We start from the raw sequence: 19637 nt of genomic DNA, 5'->3' as shown, positions 1-19637 counted from the left end.
GGAAAAATGCTTGAGTATAGGGCAATGGTCCCATCTTCCTGATCTAGCTCTTAAAGGGTTTATTCTCATGTATCCATGTAGCTGCCCCTGAAGGTGCTTATGTCCCTTATTTAGCCATACATTTCTCTAAACTGGGTTTTGATAAGAGGACAGCTGCTGCATTTTTATTATCTGTGATAAGCAGCAGTAAAATCTGTTTAGAGTTCCTGATGGAAATGTATCCATATATTGGCATTTTTCCAGCTGCACTTCACAAAGGTAAATGGGACATGAGAGTGGTGCACTGCCCCCTTTTAATCCATTTTCTCTAGACGGGGGCACTTTGCCTCTCTGCAGGAAAGGCCAGCACAGCCACTGTGCTAATAAACACTCACTCCTCACTGCAGCATCTGCACTTCCCAGACTCATAAATCCAAGCAACTTGCAGTTGAATAGCAATTAAATATCCACGTGCATTTCCATACCACGGTCTGGTGCACAAGGCATAGGCTAAGTGGCTGCACATCTGCTGTCTGCTCCCCCGCACGCGCTGCTTGGCACAGCGTGATCACTGAACCTTATCCTGCCACCATGAATGCTACGTGGAAAGCTGGATGCAGAGCATTATCCTACAGATATTTTGCCACATCTTTCTAAAAGAATTATGTTCTTTCTTGCGTGGTTTTGTTTGTTTGTTTGTTTTAAAGCAGGCTTTATTGTTTGTCTCTCAGGATTTCCAGGCCAGGGATTCAGGTGGGCTGTTAATGTCAGTTAACAGAAATGAGACATCATATTGAAAAGTTAGTTGAGATTCAGGACACTGATGATATATCCTCACAACAATTTTGTGTCACTTGTACAAAACCCAGAGACTTGGTAATGGATTAAGATAAATGTAGTGCCTGATTACAGTGGATGTATTGCACTTATAAAAGGCATCTCTTATCATGAGGCTCTGCGTAGCTGCAATAATAACCACCATATGTCAGGTAAAACAAAGATAATGTGAGCCAGATCATTTTCCCATTGTTAAAACTTTCAAAATCCAAAAGGGTACAAATGTCTTAATAATTAATTCAATTTTGCTACATCTAGTGCTGGTAGCTGGAGGGAACATCGTTGTGAGGTTCAATTTTTCTTCTTGTCTAACTGATAACAGTCTGTGTGGCAGAGTTTTAAATGCTATAGCCATTTAAAGAAGTAAGAATTGTACACAGTCATTGCCCATCTTGCATTTCCATGCGGCAGGACTTTACCACATGAAACCGCAGTTCAGATGTTCCCATCTTGAGCAAACAGATAAGCCTTGTAGTTTGCTTTGAACTTGAAAATGAACTTAACAGTGGTGAAGCTGTGTGAGGCACCAGCCTGTCTTGTGTCTGACTGTAGGGTGTTGTTGTTGTACAGTTACCTATCAGAATCCTAATTCCCCTGGAAGGGCAGAAACCTTGAATTCCCTCCCCAGCCCCCACCCCGTGTGTCTGCCAGCTGCGGATCACAAGAACATCCTGAATCAGTCACAATAATTTGCATTTCCTTGCCAAAGATTTTATCTGCTGGGGGTGCAAATTGTGCCATCAAGGTGGCTGGTGTTGAAAAATCTGCACCCTTCTGCTCCCCAGCTCTTCGTTTCCCAGCCAGGTTAATTTATCCAGAAGAATTAATTGAGGAAACAAAGCTGTTAAGTGAGAAAGGCCACACAGCGAGACAGCACCACTCTGAACATCTGCACAATTTGTGTATTTGATTAGGTACCTCAGCACCGGCAGATTATTGTTGTTAAAAGCAAATCTTACTTTTGCCATTTTCATACAGAACTCTACTGCAGTTCTGCAGATGTTTGTTCTCTGTATCCCCACATTGTTTTAAAAAATGACGAATGATGATAGTAAAAATTACACTTGCTCATTCAAACCTCTTGCTGTTTACATATAACAAGAATCATGTGCTGGGCTGCAATGACCTAATGAGAGATGCAACGTGGCCTTCAGCAGGAGCTGGATGGGGCCCTCAGAATCTGCTGCTTTCACACAAATTTTCCTCCAATATATGTAATGAAAACCTCCTTTTGTTTATAATGACAGATGCCACAGGAGTTGTATATTTGGATATTATTTTTTCTCCAGGAGTGTTTATTAACAAATGCTTGCAAGTTTTATGATGTGGTGAAAACCATATCTCTCATGATAAACAGGAAGTGCTCAGAGGTATTGCATTACCCCATAATGCAACACAGATTCCAACAGCTTGGCTCTTTTTCTCAAAATATGGTGACACCACTTCCTTTAGGAAATCTCTCTTCTCTTCACAGCTTTTATCTGCTGTAGATATGCAAAATTGCAAAAGAAATATTTATTTTAAAAATGATGATTCATCAGTTTTGGACTGTAGAAACTGAAGTCTGTAATTTATATAAAATCTATTAAAAATAAGCAGTAAAACCCCTTTGGGCTGTCAGATCAGGACTGAACAATGTGCAAGTAAAGGAGACTGATACCTGCCCTCTCTCCAGCAGCATAAGTGTAGACAGCAAAGCTGCAGATTTCCCTGCGCCATAAACCTGGAGCTGCCTCTTCTGCAGTTCCATGTCAGCAAGGTCAGACCTGCCCAGCAGAGAAAGGGGAATCCTGTTTCCTTGTCGTGTGCCCAGTGAAGCTCAGTGTGACAGTTTGTATGTGGAACTTTCATCCAGAATTGCTGTGCATGGCCTCCAGCTTGCCCCTAAAGGCTGCCATGCACTTGTCGTAGGATGTACAGCTGAATGTTCAACCCCAGTGAAAACCTCAGAATGCCATCAGTGTACTGTCCCCTGTCACTTGTTTGTGTTCAGCCACTGCCCATGGTTGAGATTACATCTAATAACAGACAAGCAGGACACGTCCTTGTGCCATCAGAGTCATCAGCCACACGCATTTGTGATGAACGTCACCCCAGCAGACGCCGACGTCAGGGAGAGCAGGTCCTGGTGAGCTCTTGTTCGAAGGCCTGGCAGCATTCCCCAAACTGGTTCTCCATGAGCAGCCTTGTCTGTCTGCCAGGACCTTCACTTGCACACAGCCAGGTGCAGTGGGGTCTGAGTACCAGCCCTCCAACCAGCACCCTTCTATTCCCACAGCTCAGTCCCACTACCTGTTCATTTTACTTTTAATTTACATTCCTCCCCCCTTATTCTCTTTTATTCATTCTTGCATCACCCTTTTTCCTCCGTCCTCACATCAGACAACCTCTTCATTACAAAAGTCCCCTACATTTTTAGCTATGAGCAAAAAGCATTAAAAATGCAATATTTGGACAACATAAAATCCTAATAATCCTGTTTCTACATGCTTTGACTTCTGCCTCTGCTGGAGGCATCACTTGTCCTGCCTACAACTGAACCAAGAATAAGTGTGGGGGAAACACACTGCATGTTCTAGTATTTGTAAATTATTAGACTTCTGAGGTTATGTAACAATTTTATCTGCTTTTTTAATTATTATTTTCTTAGCAATCAGTCATACCAGAAACACAGAGATAAAGAGACTGATATTATGTACTAGCTAAATCTTACTGTAAGAATTTAATAGCCTTCCAGTGTATAAAGCTTCAGCACAAGAAAACAGGGGTCATGTAGCAGGACCTCAGTTACAAGTTGCTGTAATATGCTGTGTAAATACTGAATATACATATGTTTTGTTTTGTCAGTCCTGTAAAATAACTTATCTGGTGATTCAATTCTCTTATCATCCCCAGCTTGTTTACTGAATTTTAAGTCTTGGGCAAGATGAAGCAAGCTCATGAGGAATAGCTGGTTTTCAAAAGATACAAGCTCCAGATAACTGAGGACAAGTAAGGCACACAACAATATTGAAATCACTCAGAGTTTTATTGCAGCTGACTGAGACAGAGTGTGCTTTGAGGCTGGGAAATTTCCATTACTGAACTGCAGGACAGTGCCTGGATACTGCTACTACTGCAGTTGAAAAATAAATGAAACTTAATTTTATATAGATAGCAACAGAATGCCAGTATTTTATTTAAAATAGATAGAGTTATATGATAAGCTTTTAAGGTTGCTGAAAAATGGATCCCTTTAACAATATTTAGAGTATGACTGTAAACTACTTATTCAAGACTAAGGAACATAAAAATGACTTGAAATTGCAACTGTGTTTTCAAACCATATTTGTGAACAGCAAATCTAACCAGAACATGATAGATAATACAAGACATCTCCTACAACAGTGACAGGTTCTGACAGTGACAGAATGATACCCAGTGCAGGATCAAGGCTGTTACTGACAGAATCATTCTGCAATTAATAATCTTTTGTGCTCCCCTTGGCATGCACAGAACAACCACAGCAATCTGTTTACTCATCTTAACTCCATGGTGTCTAAGCCACAGTAAGCTCCATGCAAAGTCCATCAGAATGTTGAATGCGGAAAAAAGGAAATACTGGAGGGAAAAGTAAATTTGTTCTGGCACCAAGTGCCCAGCAATCTCGATGAGAGGCTGTTTTTTACCTCCCAGCAGTGCAAGATTACAGTGAGAGCCTCATTTTTGCTGAGGTCGCTTTACGCTGCCAAAGCAGAGGTCAACATTCCCATGAAGACCAGCCTCAAGGCATTTCTGCTGTGTGTCACCGTCGGTCAAGCCCAGGTAGGTACTGACTGGAAGTGATTAGCAGCTGATGCTCTTTCTGGATCTTAGGATAGTCCCCTGTGGATAAGAGCTCATATCCAAGCAATTTCAGGAACCATCACCATGGTTCCTGAGTGCCTTAGAAGTTAAAATATATCTTTATAAAACATTTTAACATGTCTTATTTCTCTCTCTCATCACCCCCGCACAAAGACTTGAGGTCTTTTTAAATAATTCTGGTAAAATTGTAGATACTTAATGCCTGTGTTTTGTTGGGATGATGGGGAGGTTCAGGTTCATGCTGACAAACTCATACAGCAGCTTCCAAGAAAGCCATGGCTGCAATGTCCCACGCAAATCACAGAACCGGTATAATTATGATAATCTTAGGAGATGTGGCTTCAGTCTTTAGCACAAGGATGTGAGCTGCCTCCCACCCCCACTGCAGAGGGGCACTGCAGGGCAGCCCTGTGGTGTTTGTCCTTGGCCTGACCCAGCACTGCTGATCCCAGGGCTCGGGGGCCTTGTGGTACAATGTTCCCTTTTCAAGAGACCTCTTTACAGAACAAGAATTAACAGTTAAAGCAGAAATGAGCAACAGTGCAGGGAATTTCTAGATCCTGGTTGTAGGATGAACTCATTCATCTGACTCCTGAACTTGACTGAAGATGGAGGCAGTCCAAACCATGGCGTATTTACACTGACTTAGCTTATGGCTTAGCTATTCCTGTTTCTGCTTACACAAACTCTTCTCAGCAGTGCTTTGATTGCTGTTGGAAATAAAAAGGTTTTTTCCTCCTGCTTCTTATTATCTGCTATCATTTTTAGTATCACCTCTTCTCCCCCAACACAGCCCTTTATTTTGATCATGGAACTCATAATTTTCTTAAAACATGTTTGTGTGCTTTCCAGAATGGAGGCTTTAATGTCACCTTGTTAAGGCAAAAGACCCAATACTAAGTGCAGGTAATGGCAGCATCTTTAAGTAGGCTGAAAACCGACTGATACCACTCCCATCTGCTCTGCCTATCTCAGCAACTGCAGAGCTTCACTGAAATACTGAGTTCTGTCACGGGAGGAGTTGTTGGGAAAGCATGCCATAGCCTCTGACCACTTATTTGGGCTTAATTGGATTAGACATCTATATGAACACAGCACTCAAAGGAGCTGACAGTCCTTCCACAATTTCCTGGCCTGCCTGGTCGGTTTCCTTTTTGATCAGACACATCCCAGTGAAGGTAGAAAACAATCTAGATACACACCAGTTTTTAATTAAATTTGGTATGACAGGCTGTGTTTAAGCTACATTCTTCATAATAATTTGTTTTGCATTTACTGATGACAGATTTATTTATGTATGTAATCAGAACTGTAAGCAAATTTTCATTTTTGGAGTTAAGAGAACCTTTAAAATAATATTTTACTTGGTTTCAGAAAATTTAAACACTCACATTTACTGCTGTCTAAAATTTCTGAGAAAAACAACACTGTGTTTCTGAAGTGCAGAACACATCATGAAACAAAAAGCATTATACACACGTAAAAATTAATGCATCAGAACGATCCCACTCAAACACACAAAAACACGAGCTGTAGAGTTGAATGCCTGTTAAATACAGAGAGTTTATTCGATTTTGATGCTTGTCCCTGACAGCTTTCCCTCCATCAGCCTGGGCTGGGGGGCACCCGGAGCCGGCACCGCAGGCCCGGGGGAGAGGCCTTGGGGACCGCTGGGTGCGCGGCCGGACCCGGGCACTGCCCTGCCCAGCCCGGGCACCCAGAGCCAGCCCGGGCACTGCCCTCCCCAGCCCGGGCACTGCCCTGCCCAGCCCGGGCACTGCCCTGCCCAGCCCGGGCACCCAGAGCCAGCCCGACCCGGGCACTGCCCTCCCCACCCCGGGTACTGCCTTGCCCAGCCCGGGCACTGCCCTCCCCAGCCGGACCCGGGCACTGCCCTGCCCAGCCCGGGCACCCAGAGCCAGCCCGACCCGGGCACTGCCCTCCCCACCCCGGGCACCGCCCTCCCCAGCCCGGGCACTACCCTCCCCAGCCCGACCCGCGCCCTGCCCTCCCCAGCCCGGGCACAGCTGCCCGGAGCCCGGCCAGGCGAACCAGGGCACTGCACCGCTGGCAGCGGCTGCGGAAAGCTGCGCTGATTTGGCCGATGGCAAAGGAAGCAGGTTGGGAGCAGGAAGGGCCAGAAGAAGGTGGGAGGCCAGAAATGACCTCGGGGAGTTGGGAGAAGCCAGGCACTGTCAGGGACACGGGTGGGGACAGCTTCAAGGCAGGGACAGATGAGCGCAGCAGAGATGCTGGTAGAGGAAATGTCAGTAGTGACCAGGGGTTAGCACTTGATGTCAGAGTCATTAGAGAACTGCAGAAAAAAAAGGCATAAGCAGAGTTAAGATCCTTGTGCGTAAACTCCCGCAAACAAGGAAAAGCTATTTTAGGAAAACTCTGCCCTGCAGAAAAACAGAAAAGGTATGACACTGTTGCAAGCGGTGATCAAACCATGACAAACCTTCCTTCGGCTGAGATTTCACCTCCTCTACAAAGTTTATTTACACTTATTCGGGAAGCAGCGAACAGGAAAACATAACTACATGTAAAAACAACATGCTAAAAACAGGTTACAAAACTGCACTGAAGTCGAGGCGTATCACAAGTGAACTGGCCCTTACGGCAGTCCCCGGGCTGAGCGCTCGCTGGAGCCGCCGGGCGCTGAGGGCGCTGAGGGCGGCGGGCCCGGCTCCATTTCCCGCCCGTCACCTGACGCCTCTAATGGCGCCGCGCGGCCGCGCGCCCACGTGACCCGCCGCGCTGCCCACGTGACCCGCGGCCGCCGCGCCCCCTCCCCAGCGGCTGCGGTTACCGCAGTCCCCGGCCCCGCCCCGGCCCCGCCCCCTGGCGCGCGCGGCCCCGCCCCGCGCCGCTCCCTGCGCGCGCGCCCTCGCCGCCCCCCCGCTCCCCCCCTCCACCTCCCGGGCCGGGCGGTGCGCGCGCGCGCGGCCGGCGGCGCCTCCTCAGAGCGGCCGCGGCGGGTTCGGCGCTGACGGGGCCGACGGGTCGGGACCGGCGGAGCAGGCGGCGCCTCTTCCTTCCTCCTCCTCTCTCCTCCCTCCCGCATCCTCCTCCTCGTCCCCCTCCTCGTCCCCCTCCTCGCCCGCCTCCGCCCCCCCTCACGCAGGCACCGCGGTTCCCGGCACGGACAACATGGCGGCGGCGTCGGGGGCAGGGGCTGCGGGCGGCTCCGCCAGCGCCGGCGGCCCGGAGATGGTGCGAGGACAAGTGTTCGACGTGGGGCCGCGCTACACCAACCTCTCCTACATCGGCGAGGGGGCCTACGGCATGGTGTGGTGAGTGCGGCCGCCGGGGCAGCGCCCTTGCCCCGGACAACTCCCTCCTCCCTTCTCTCCCTCCCTCCCGCCGCCCTGCCCGGCCGCGGGCCCGGCCCGCCCTTGCCCTCGGGGAGGGGGAGCAGCTCTGCCTCGCTCTCCTCAGCTCTGCCTCTCCCCCCGTGGTCCCGAGGTTGTCTCTCCGGCATCACCCTTCTTTCCTCTCCCTCCCTCCTTCGGTGGGTGCAGCTGAGCGTCTCGTTTCGTTTCGCTCCTGCGTTTATTTTCTTTAATATCTTCTGCCTCTGGAGTTGGTCGCTCTCGCTATTTCTTCCGTCTCCGTAGTACGATTGCAGGCGTTCGGGAAGGGGGGGAAGGTGGTAAATCCTGCTGGCAGCCCCGCGTCCCTCCCAGTGCCCTGCGAGGGCTCAGCTGGCTGCAGCAGCCCGAGGTCGTGGGGGATAAAAAAGGTGAATCTGAGCACAGGAGTTGCTGCCGCTGCCTGACTTTGCTCAGGACGTGCTGTCTGTGCTGCAGAGCCGGCTGGATTAGTGCCTGCGTTAACGTGTGCAGGTGAAAGTTCTCTTCAGCTGTCCTAGCTTTAAATTATATTGTATTATAAAGACTTAGACTGAGTCTCACTCAAAAGCAGTCATCTATATTTGCTGTGGGTAACATCCGTCTGAAAGAGCGAGGTGGACAAACTATGAAAAACGTGAACTAACTGGATTAAGAGTGTGAGATGGATTTTTTAGCAGCCTCTGTGAGCTGGGGTGATGCTGTGTGATCTGTGTATCTAATGACTGGGTCATTAACCTGGCATGCTCAGTGACCTTACTTAGGATTTCATTTTTGTCTTCCATTGGTAAAGCTCCTTCCATTAGTTAAAAAAAAACAAACCCCGTAGTCCTGAAATAACTTGAGGGATGCAGATGAAAAACTCTTTTTTGTTGCTGTTTTATCAACTTTCTTGCAACACTGCCTCTATTTCTTCAATGTGGTTTTTGACCATAGGTGCTAAAAGCAACTTACAGGCTGTGACTTCATAAAAGCTTTGTCAGCATTAATTCCTCTCTCTGATGAGGAATCTCTTGTAAAGCAGTGCATTTCTCAGCGAGGACACCTCACAGCCTTCAGCTGTGCGTTACAGATTTTTATAGCTGTAGGTTTTTGCACATAGTCACTGAACTGTGCTGGCCTGTCAGGATGAAGTCATTGTGTGTTTCAGGGAGGGAGCTTTCATCTAGGCCTGAGTTTAGCTGGGAGACGAGCCTCTCTCTCAGAGTTTTATGTTGTGACCTTCACTTTTTTTGTTTTGCTGTGGGAAGAACCTTTAAAATGTAAATCAGAAATCCCGTTTAAAGTGTAAAAATATCCTTGTTATTGTTTCAGTGTTAGAAATTGCAGCAATATATCCAGTCCAAAACTTGTTGATGTAGCTTCTGGTACAGACTGTATTTTATTATGGTTATTTTATTATCTGAGCCAGGGCAAGGAAATGGATGCAGATAATCTCAGTGTTGGCTGCACTGGTTTGCACTCACAGTCAGGTTTTTGAAGGTCCTGGGAAACAGCATTGCCAAGGTGTGTGCTAGTCCAGTTCACATCAATGGGATGTTGAAAACTGTGCCTCACAAACAAAGTGAAAAGCTGAAATATTTCACCACAGGTAAGGACTGCCAGAAGCAGTGTGATGGCTGTTGGTGCCCTTTTTGGCATCCCTGTGCCAGTGAGCAGACACAGGGGAAACAGGGCCAGCTCTGCCCCTCCAAATGGTGTGTGGTAAACTTCTACACTGAAGCTGTTTCCCCTCCAAATCCAAAAGGTTATTTTTTATTTGAAAACTTCTTCTGATACTTTGTGTCTGCTGTGAATGCTGCACAAAATTACTATCAAAATTTCCAAATTTCCGGTTCAGTTGAAATACGCATTTGGCTCCTGTATTTTCTACTATGAAATTATTAACATAAAATGCCACATCACATATTTTATGCTCTTGGTTATTGCTCTTGTGCCTTGGGTGTGAAGTGACAGGGAACAAAGTCTCAGTTTATAGCCTGTACTTGGTCAGGGAGGTTTTGGATGCCCGCGTAGCTCATGCCGTGGCAGCTGTGCTGTGTTGTAGTGACTGCACTGAGGTGTGATTGCCTGTCAGTGCCAGCCACGCAGGTCGGGCACTTCAGTGCTCTGTGTTTCGTGTTTGCTCTGGTTGCTAACGCAGCGAGGATCCGCAGAAGCTTCTCCCTCGGGGGGCGGGGTAGAGGGCAAGCTGAGTGTGCAGATGGAGATGTTTCCTGCGACTGCAAAATCCATTTGAATTTGTGCACTTTAATAAAGGAAAGCAAAGCAAGCCCTGATGCTTTTGTTTTAGACCCACAGCTAATGTGGACCTCTTCGGAGATGATGGTTATTTACAAATACACTGTGCCATAAGGCTTGTTACACAGCAAACGAGTGTCTTTTGACTCTTAAAATCCTTCACTCTCTTTCTCATTTTTATCCTAATTCTTAGGTTTTTAGATTATTTGATTAGGGATTTGAAAACAGTAAAATGCTTTCGATTATATGAGTAAAAGGGCAAATGAAGTATTCTTAGGATAGTGCTGTTACGGTCAATCTTCCATTTTGATTTTGCAGCAGAGAGAATAATGTTTGAGAAATATTGATCACAACATAAAATACCAGTACAGGAAATAGAGGAAGATGTTGGCTGAAGAAACTGTACGTGAATGTTGTCTCATCTGGATTTGAAAACCCTTAAAGGCATTTAACTATTTTCCCTAGCGCAGTCATTTTTTTACATAATCAGGTTTTGAGTAAAAATAAACTCAGCAGAGCAGTGTATTTATGGCTGTTTTGTGGTTGCACTTTCTCAGCTTCGTAAGCAGAAAAGGCAGGTTATCAGGCCAAACCCCATCCTAATGTCCTCCAGTTCAACTCTGCCAGAAACGTTCAGCCTGGGATTCAGGCCTGTGCCTTACTCTTGTAGCAGAGGGTGGAGTGGCAGGAGGTGGGTCCCTGTCAGAGCCCCTTTCTAACCCCTTTTTTTTTTTTTGGTCATTCTACGTGTGAAACTATGGGCTGAGCACGGAGCAAAGTTTGAGCCAAAATCCTCAGCACTTCCTAGGACTGCAGGACATTCTTTGAGCAATTACTTAGTCATGCAGTCATGTTTGTTACTCTGACTTAATTTATCCAAATATATGTAAATGTTGTGTTGTCTTTTCCCCCTCTGCTTTCACTTCAGAGCTGTTAGTTGTTTTGAGGGGGGGCATTGGTGTAAAGTTCTTTAAGTGACTTTCCCGTTCAGTCAGTGATAGGGAGTTATCGACATCAGAGTCAGATGGAACCCACCTTTAGACCAGGTCTGAAAGTTTCAGAAATGCCTTTCAGACACAACAACTTGGGAAAGGTTGTTGGGGTTCTTTCTTTCTCCCCTTATGTGGGCTTGGTTTTATTAGTAGTATTTTTTTAAAGCAGCCTGTTAATAAGCCATACTTCAAACACTCTGGAACAGCAACAAAAACATGATAGAGTTGAGCTTTAGATTTCCAACGTGACTTATTCCTCATCCAGTAATCAGTGATCAGTGGGAATTTGGCAAGGATGATAATTTGACAGTAAAAAGCAAATAAACCTTTTGGAAAGAAATGGTAAATTGAATGTGATAGGGATGGTCTCATTTTTACCCTAGTTTTTGGAAGCTTTTTTTGTCGTCAAGCTTATATGCATGTGAAGTGATATCAGTGCTGCAAATAACTGCTTATAAATAAGCAGTTGAATGCAGATGAGTGCAGTTGGAAGAAAATAATCTGCAAGCTCAAATCTGGGATTTCTTGCTCTGAATTTGCTGTGTTACAGAGAGAGCTTTGTGTTACTGATGTGCTGTGGAAGAGTGATATTAGAAGTTTAGGTAGTCAATAGATAAATGCTAATGTAATACTGAAAAGAATACTTAAAACATTTGGCAGCAGATCCTTTAAAGTTATACTTCTCTCTACTGTCTCATGGAACAGCCTTACACTTAAAGCATCAATAAATTAAAATGAAGAGAAGCATTTTAATAAAGAAACTAAAACCAGTGAGAAATCAGGAATAGAACAATCTGCAAGGCATAGATATTTATATTAAAACATAAAACTTGAATGGGATTTCTGGTTGCATAATAGTTTCTTTTGAGTTACATAAAAAGGTGGCTTTTGCATGCCTGTGTGAGGGTCAGCCTGGTGGCTCTGGTGGGCTGCTCAGTGGCAGTGATGAGAAGGAGCCTGTTGTGTTTGTTCTGTTAACCCTTGCCTTGAGCCAGGGAGCCCTTTAATGATGGAGCCAGTGCGGGGCTCCCTGTTTGCCTGTGCTTTTAGGGAGCACAGGCTGGTATGGGTGTCCATACCCGGTAATTAACATGTTCTGTCTGTGTGATAAGGAGAACGGGGAGCTGATACAACCCAGCCAACCCGCCCCAGTGCAAGGATCAGAGGAGGGAATTAGGGAGTGTAATTGGTGGCTAGTTATCAGCTTCTTCCCTCTGGGGAGAAGGCAGATGTAGGCACTTCCCTTCAGTCACTCAGGCTTCTAGCACTTGCCTAACCTGGCGTGGGAACCCAAAGGAGACATCGGAGCTGCTTTTCCTGCTCTCCCTGGTGATGGACAGGTGGCCCCTCACAGGCTGTGCCACAGAGATGGGCGGCAGCCGCTCGCTCCCTGTCAGAGCTGGCTTCCAGGTTTATGGAAGAGGAGAGGCAGCAACTTTTTCTGTCAGCTCAGAGCAATGGGATGCTGGCTTAGCTGAAGAATGCAGCTCGTGGACCCTTGCATTTTATAAATAAATACACATTTTTGTAGCACAGCATGATCCAGCCCATGGAAACAGAGATAACTTACGCGTTTTCTTTGAAGCATGCTTTATGAAGGAAATAAGGCTTACGTTCACAGTATGTGTATGTGGCTGCATCAGTCCATCTCCCATACCCCTACATACAATTCTAGTACCTGTTGCCTGCCTTCTGTCAAATCTGACAGATGGTAAAAGTCTTAAAGATGTAAAGTCATTCTGCAGGCTTTGCAAAAATAGGTATTTTGCTGGAGTGAAGAGATCCTGTGTGCTGCTCCCCTGGGGAAGAGACTGTATCAGGTCACTTGTGAGAAGTCAGACTCCCCGAGGAGACTTGACATGCCCCAGTTTCACAGATGGATTTATTGGTACTCCTGAGACGAGAAATGTGTATTTGTAGGACACGAGGCTCTGTTAGTTCAGGGGTGGGGATCTGCAGCCCACAGAAGAGTTGGTGCTTTACCAACTGAGTAGGTGTAGAGCTCAGCTTGTGTTGAAAACTAGTACTTCGCCAACATAGTAGTTTTTTAATGCTTTTTCTGTTGATGCTTTGTCAGTTTTCAGCTGTGATCTAGAAATGAAAATAACTGATTGATTTGGTAGTTAATTAAAATATTTAATGACATCTTGCAATGGAATATTTCACAGCATAATGTAGGTTGAAAGGGACTTTCTGAGGTCATGTAGTCCAACCTCCTACTCAAAGCAGGGCTGATGTCAAAATTAGATCAAGTTGCTCAATGTGTCCACTCAATATTTCCAAAATCTCCAGGGATGGAGATTCTACAACATCTATGGGAAACTTCTGGTTTCAGTGTTAAACCAATTGTCCAGTGATACTTTTCCCCTTAAAAACATGAGAGTTTGCCTTGCTGCAACTTGGGACCATCCCCTCATGTCCTTTGTACTCTTTGTCTCTGAAAAGAATCTGGATCTCTTTTCTCAGTGGTTCCCCTTCATGTAACTTAAAAGAGCAGTTGGATGTTTTTTACCACCACCCCTTTTTCCCCTCCTAACCTATACAAACCCAGTTTCTTCAATTTTTGTTTCTTTTATGTCACATCCTTCAGCTCTTTGTGAAATTCTAGTGGTTTTCTGCTGGATTTGGTGCAGTACTGAGAGGGAGGAAAGCTGGATGCAGAATTCCAGGTGTGCCCTCACAGCGGGAATCAGTTCCTGACCTGCTGGCAGTGCACATAACAGCCCAGTCCTTGGTCAGCCTTCATCCCTGGGAGCTGGCACTGCCCAGGGGTGAACTTGGATGTTGTTCTGATGATTTGGAGAAGGCTTTCACTAAAAGTGAAGTATTTTAAGAACTTTAAATAATATCTGGAAAAAAATCCCGATCCCAGAAACATTTATTGATTTCAATTGTATTTGATTTTGATTTCCAGGTCACTCAAATGCAGTGTAAGGAGCTATAAATGTATTCAAGAATATAACTTCTGTGCTATTGTGTTGTAAGTTAAATAAAAATAATAGTGTAATAGTGTGAAATTCAGCAGTATAGTTCATTTGAGGTGATTTATCTATGTGAAGTCTATGTTCTGTTAATTGGTTATTAACAGAAAGAACAGTTATTAAAGATGCTGGTTTGCTTGTGGATGAATCTTCTTTTCAGGAGAGAGCTTCTTTTCCTTTGCTTTAGAAGAACTTTCGGGTATATGAAGAAGCTGTTCTCCAGCTCATCTTTGTGCAAGCTGCACAAGAACCCAAGTACAGTTCATTGTCCACTTTGAGCAGGTAGATTAGTAATGTACAGCTCATGATAAATGTCACTGATTGAGGTGGGGTTATTTGCTGAGCTGTTGGTAGCTCCTTTGGCAGGGTTTGCTGTGCTCCATCGGGGTGCAGGGGTTGGTTTCTGTTTCACAAGCATTCCTGTCTCCACCCGTTTCCGCCGAGGAGAGCCAGCGCAGGGACAGCCTCGGGTCCCCTTCTGCACCCTCCTGGTGCCTCCACACTGCCTGGGCTTGTGCTGGGCCCCCAGCCCAGGGACCTCGTAGTGCTGGATTAAATACTGGTTTGTGTAGATAGGTCTTGTAGAAAGGCTGCAATGGAAATATTTTTGTTAGACTTGGGCAGAATCTTCACAACAGCCCAGTTTTAGCAGAGTTGTGCACATGTTTCTGCTGCCCATCTGTTTGCAGTACCCAAAATCACAACCACCTAAGTTCCCTTAAGAGGAAGTCTCTTCTCTTGGAGGTTCTTCTTTTGTATTTTAAGAGAATTTTCATAAAATACTGAAATACTCTGCGGTGATTAGGATGCAAATAAGAGTTTTTGTTTCATGGTGGAAAGTAATTTGTCTGTGTTGTGGGTATGTTTTAAGTACGAGCAACTTGCAATTAGGTTTACAGTTTATAATGTGCAATTACTTCATTTTGCAGTTTCTCTTAAAATTAGCAGCTGCCGCTGCAGTACCTTACTTCTTGCTTTTTCAGGAGGGCAGATTGCTCCACCAAATATTGCTGATGTGCTCTGAGTAAAATTACAGGTCATTTGAGCACTCCAAATCAATACTCCCCAAAATGCTTCAGTCCAGAATATGCCCAATTTTATTGGGATTTGGATGCTGCAGAATATCCCAAATGACATTCAGGTTGACTTCTATATTGGATTTCTTTTTAGTGTTTCATAATTGTGAAATAGCTTCCTTTCAGCTAGTGTAGCCAACATGTTCTAATGCTGATACCTCCTCTGAACAAAACACCAAGCTGTGAATGTCGAGGGTTTACTGTAGGCTTGTCTTGTTAGAAACGTGGAAAAAACATGCAGAAAATGCCTTGTAATCTGATACGGAGGGAAATAACTTCTGATGGTGGTGAGATGCACACTCCGTGCTAGTTTTGGTTTGGTTGTTTTGTTGTTTTTGGTTTGCAAGTGAAATACTGAACTAACCATGGCAGAGTGGACAGTGGCAATGACCTTGTTTTCATGAGTGCTTTGGGATAGTTTTCATTTTGCACTGATGTTTCTGCATCAGGTTGAGGAACATCTCTGCTTTTGAGTGTACATAGATGATTTTGTTCTATTTTCTCTCGGAATGAAATACTGTGAACTATATCTTCTGAAGGTCTTTGTGGTGTGGAATCAATTAAATAAGCTATTTATATGGTGTGGAATCAATTAAATAAGCTGATTTTAGGAGGAATATCTGGGATATAAGTCAAATTAGAACCTTAGCAGACAAAAGACTGAACTACACTGGAGAATTTGTTAATCCCATCACCACTCACAGCTCTCGTAGTGCTCTCCCTTCTCTCTAGGAAAGGGGAGATGTTTCCTGCACGCTTTTGTGATTCCTGCTTTGCTGCTTGGGGATGTGGTGGTTGTTTTCCAGGCTCTGGAGTAACAGTGGTGATGTTATGAGGTGTCCTTTGCTGTCCTGCGGGCTGCTTGTTGCCCCTTGAGGAGCCTTAGGCACAGGGGTGAGGTGTGCACCTCATGGGCTGTGTGGAGGCTGAGCTCTCCTGGAGGCCCAGACGCCCGAGCCGAGCCTGGCGGGGCCGAGCCTGGCGGGGCCGAGCCTGGCGGGGCCGAGCCTGGCGGGGCCGAGCCTGGCGGGGCCGAGCCTGGCGGGGCCGAGCCTGGCGGGGCCGAGCCTGGCGGGGCCGAGCTTTGAGGGGCTCAGCCTGGCGGGGCCGAGCCTGGCGGGGCCGAGCCTGGCGGGGCCGAGCTTTGAGGGGCTCAGCCTGGCGGGGCTCAGCCTGGCGGGGCCGAGCTTTGAGGGGCTCAGCCTGGCGGGGCTCAGCCTGGCGGGGCTCAGCCTGGCGGGGCTCAGCCTGGCGGGGCTCAGCCTGGCGGGGCTCAGCCTGGCGGGGCTGACCTGTGCTGCTCCTGGGCTGTGCTGCTGCTGCAGGCGCAGCTTCTTCCTCCACACCTCTGCTCTGTCATTCCTTCCTCCTCTCCTGGGCTGGGGCCTGCACAGCTGGGGCATTTGTTGTGTTGGAAAGCTGGTTTAGCTCAAGAGTGACTTCATAAAAAAATACAGCTGAAAGGTGAGAAGTTGAAATGATGGACACAAATCCCTGCGAGTGCTGCTGCTGACACAGGAAGGGAATAGGACTGTGCAGGTAAAGGCTTCTTTACTATTCCTGCTTCAACTTGGAGCTGCTTTAGTTCTCTGAACTGACACAAAAAAGGCACTGCTCCAGCCAAAAAGTGAGAAAGGGCAGGGACGTGAGGCATACAAGGGAGAGTGAACCACAACCACCCCTTTGAATTCATGGAGATCTTAGGTTGTCTCATGTTGTCAAGCTTTTAAAATTTTAGCCCAAATTCATTCCCACAGGAATTTGTATACTGAGGAGAAAGATAGTGATATTTAATATCATAATATTTTGTCAAAAGCTTTGGGTGCCTTTGGAATGAATTTATTTCACAGATGCCAAAGGCCTTTAAATGTAGCGAGGTTTGTTAAATTTGGTATTGATGATGTCAGACGAAATACTGGCAGTGGAGAAACCAGTAAACCTCTAAAATAGGGAAGTGGGAAGGGAAGAAGTAGATAAAGTGAGATGTAAGATGTGAGATGTAATTTCTATTTTCTGAAGACTAACTTGAAGTGGCACTAAACAGAATAGGCATATGTGGTGGTTTGAAGTCAGTGTTCCACAGATAAAGGTTTGGAAAGAAAAATACATATTAAAAGAGCTTGAGAAAATTGATTTTTTTTTCCAAAGAACTAACATTAATCAAAGCACCATAAAATTAAATAGCATCTTTAGCCAAACAGTACAGAACCTTGGGTGAAATAGCCAGTATTGTTCTAATGCCAGCATTAAGGTGTAGTTCTAGAACTGCTGCTCTTCATAGTTCTGTTTAGTAAGTGCTAACAAAACACAAATCATCTGGTCTGCCACACCCAGGATTATGAATTGACTGAGCTTCTGGCAAAAGTAATTAATTTAACAGACTCCATTTTGCATGACTAGCTATTTGTTTTCAAAATACTAGGAGTGATCTCAGGAATTGTACTATTAAGTAATTATTATGTGTATAGTAAGTAGCTTAAAACTGATTTTCTTTTGAAGGATCCATCAAATACTGCTTTTCAAATTCTGACAAATAAAGTTGTGCCTTTGTAACCTATTAGAGCCGAGAATGTTTGAGTTGGAAGGGACCTTAGGGATCAGGTAGAGCCACCCCCCTGCAGGGACACGTTCTACTAGCCCAGATTGTGCCAAGCCCTCTCCAGCCCGGTCTGAAACACCTCCAGGGATGGGACATCCACAGCTGCTCTGGGAGGCCTGTGCCAGTGTCCCACCAGTATTAATTAGAATTATTGGAGCAGCTACAATGAAATGAAATGAAAGCAAATCTCCTTAGGAAGTTACGAAAGTGCGTTAAGAATTTGTGGTGTGAAGGGCAATAACCTGTAGTAGATCAGATCTGAGTAAAATCACTTGAGAGTAATTATTCCCCTTTGTCATGGGAGGAAGGAGTTGGCGTAATTGTAGCAGGATCTTTACTCCCAGGACTGAGTTGGGCTGTTTGGAGGATGACTGAGGCAGTCGGTGGCAGAGGTGGAGGCAGAGCTGTTCCAGTCTGACCCAGTCAGCCCCAGGGGTTACTGAAAGCACTGCGGGGTCTGCAGGGGGCACCTGTTGTGGACTTGTGGTAAAATAAAGGGCACTCAGTTAGAAATTGTATTTATTTTTTCCCTTGTTGGTTTTTTATTTGTTTGTTGTTTTTTAAAGAATCTAACAGTGAGGTAACTCTCCATTTTCATAGATTGCTGACTTTCCTACATGGTAGGAGTTAGTCTGTAAAACTAAATCTTTATGGAGAAAAGTAGAAGTATATTAGGATGCCCCTGTTCCTATAGTTTATTTCCTGAATTCTCAGCTGACAAACCTAAGAAATGCTTTGTTATTGAGAACCTCTTCTAGAGAAAGCTGAGAAATCAAAATGAAACTGAGTGTGACATGGGTTGTCGTTTCATAAACTGAGGTTTCTTGAAACACGGCAGATGTATCCCAATGTGAGTAGGCACTTGTTCCTTCTAAAACCAGGTGCTGATTTTGTAAATTACTGCTAATAAAAAAGTCTAATGAATAATACACTTGTCTACAAAATATTATGAATAAATGGAGGAAAGTAACAAATATTTCTAGTAAACGTAGGTGTTTACAGCTGGCTACAAAAAATACATTCAGCAGTGTAAAAATGACACATTACTCAGTGTCCTTGAATAGTCTTTGACTATTTTTATCCTTTTTCCAGTCTTTTCTCTTTATTAAAAAAGTCATACACTGTAGCTGCTCTCTGTGGTTTAATAGTGTAGAAGCAGAAGCTAATTATTCTAAAGAATCTGGAAGGGTTAACATCTGATTATTAAAAAAAAAAAAAAGCCCCAAACAAAAAACCCCAAACCCTCTGCAAATCTGCACTTCTGCAACCACCTTCCCCCAGCCCCAAAAGTTGTAGTGAACAGTCTGTTAGGGTGGTTGTTACTGTGTCATAATATTGCATTGTTTTATTTACAGCAGTCTTAAAAATAAGTTTAAGTTGTTTGCATTGTAACTTGATAAATGTCAGTGTGTTGTGGAAATGTCCATGATTGAGCTAAATGTAGACGGAATGAAAAGATTAAAGATCTCCATAGATCAGCTTGCTTGCTGGGAATTATTTTTGCCTTTCTATTCTGAGTGTAAGCAGAATTATCCAATATCTCACAAAGATTCTTGTCTCTGGATATGCCCTCAGAATCCTGTTTCCACAGCAACACGAAGCTACTGATAAAAAAAATCCCTTTTAAACTTCAAATCAGTCTTTTCTTTAGAGTTGTCATTAGGATGTTTGCCGGTAGCGTTGTGTATTTTGTGTGTGTGTGTGCTGAGAGCAGCCTGTGAAACAGCCACGAG

At 45.2% G+C, this 19637-nt stretch overlaps 1 protein-coding gene across 1 annotated transcript in view; it reads left to right on the top strand.

Moving 5' to 3' along the window:
• The first annotated feature begins 7567 nt into the window (after nt 1-7567).
• The window catches only part of MAPK1 (mitogen-activated protein kinase 1), a 34931-nt gene continuing 22861 nt past the window's right edge, over nt 7568-19637 (top strand). The window contains exon 1 of the mRNA XM_063415758.1: nt 7568-7958. Within this exon, the coding sequence (XP_063271828.1) occupies nt 7816-7958 (143 nt within the window). The 5' untranslated portion in view covers nt 7568-7815. The remainder of the gene's footprint in view (nt 7959-19637) is intronic.

The sequence above is a fragment of the Prinia subflava genome, chromosome 19 (genome assembly GCF_021018805.1).
Source record: "Prinia subflava isolate CZ2003 ecotype Zambia chromosome 19, Cam_Psub_1.2, whole genome shotgun sequence".
Classification (NCBI taxonomy): Eukaryota; Metazoa; Chordata; class Aves; order Passeriformes; family Cisticolidae; genus Prinia; species Prinia subflava.
This window is presented reverse-complemented; position numbering and strand designations above follow the sequence as displayed.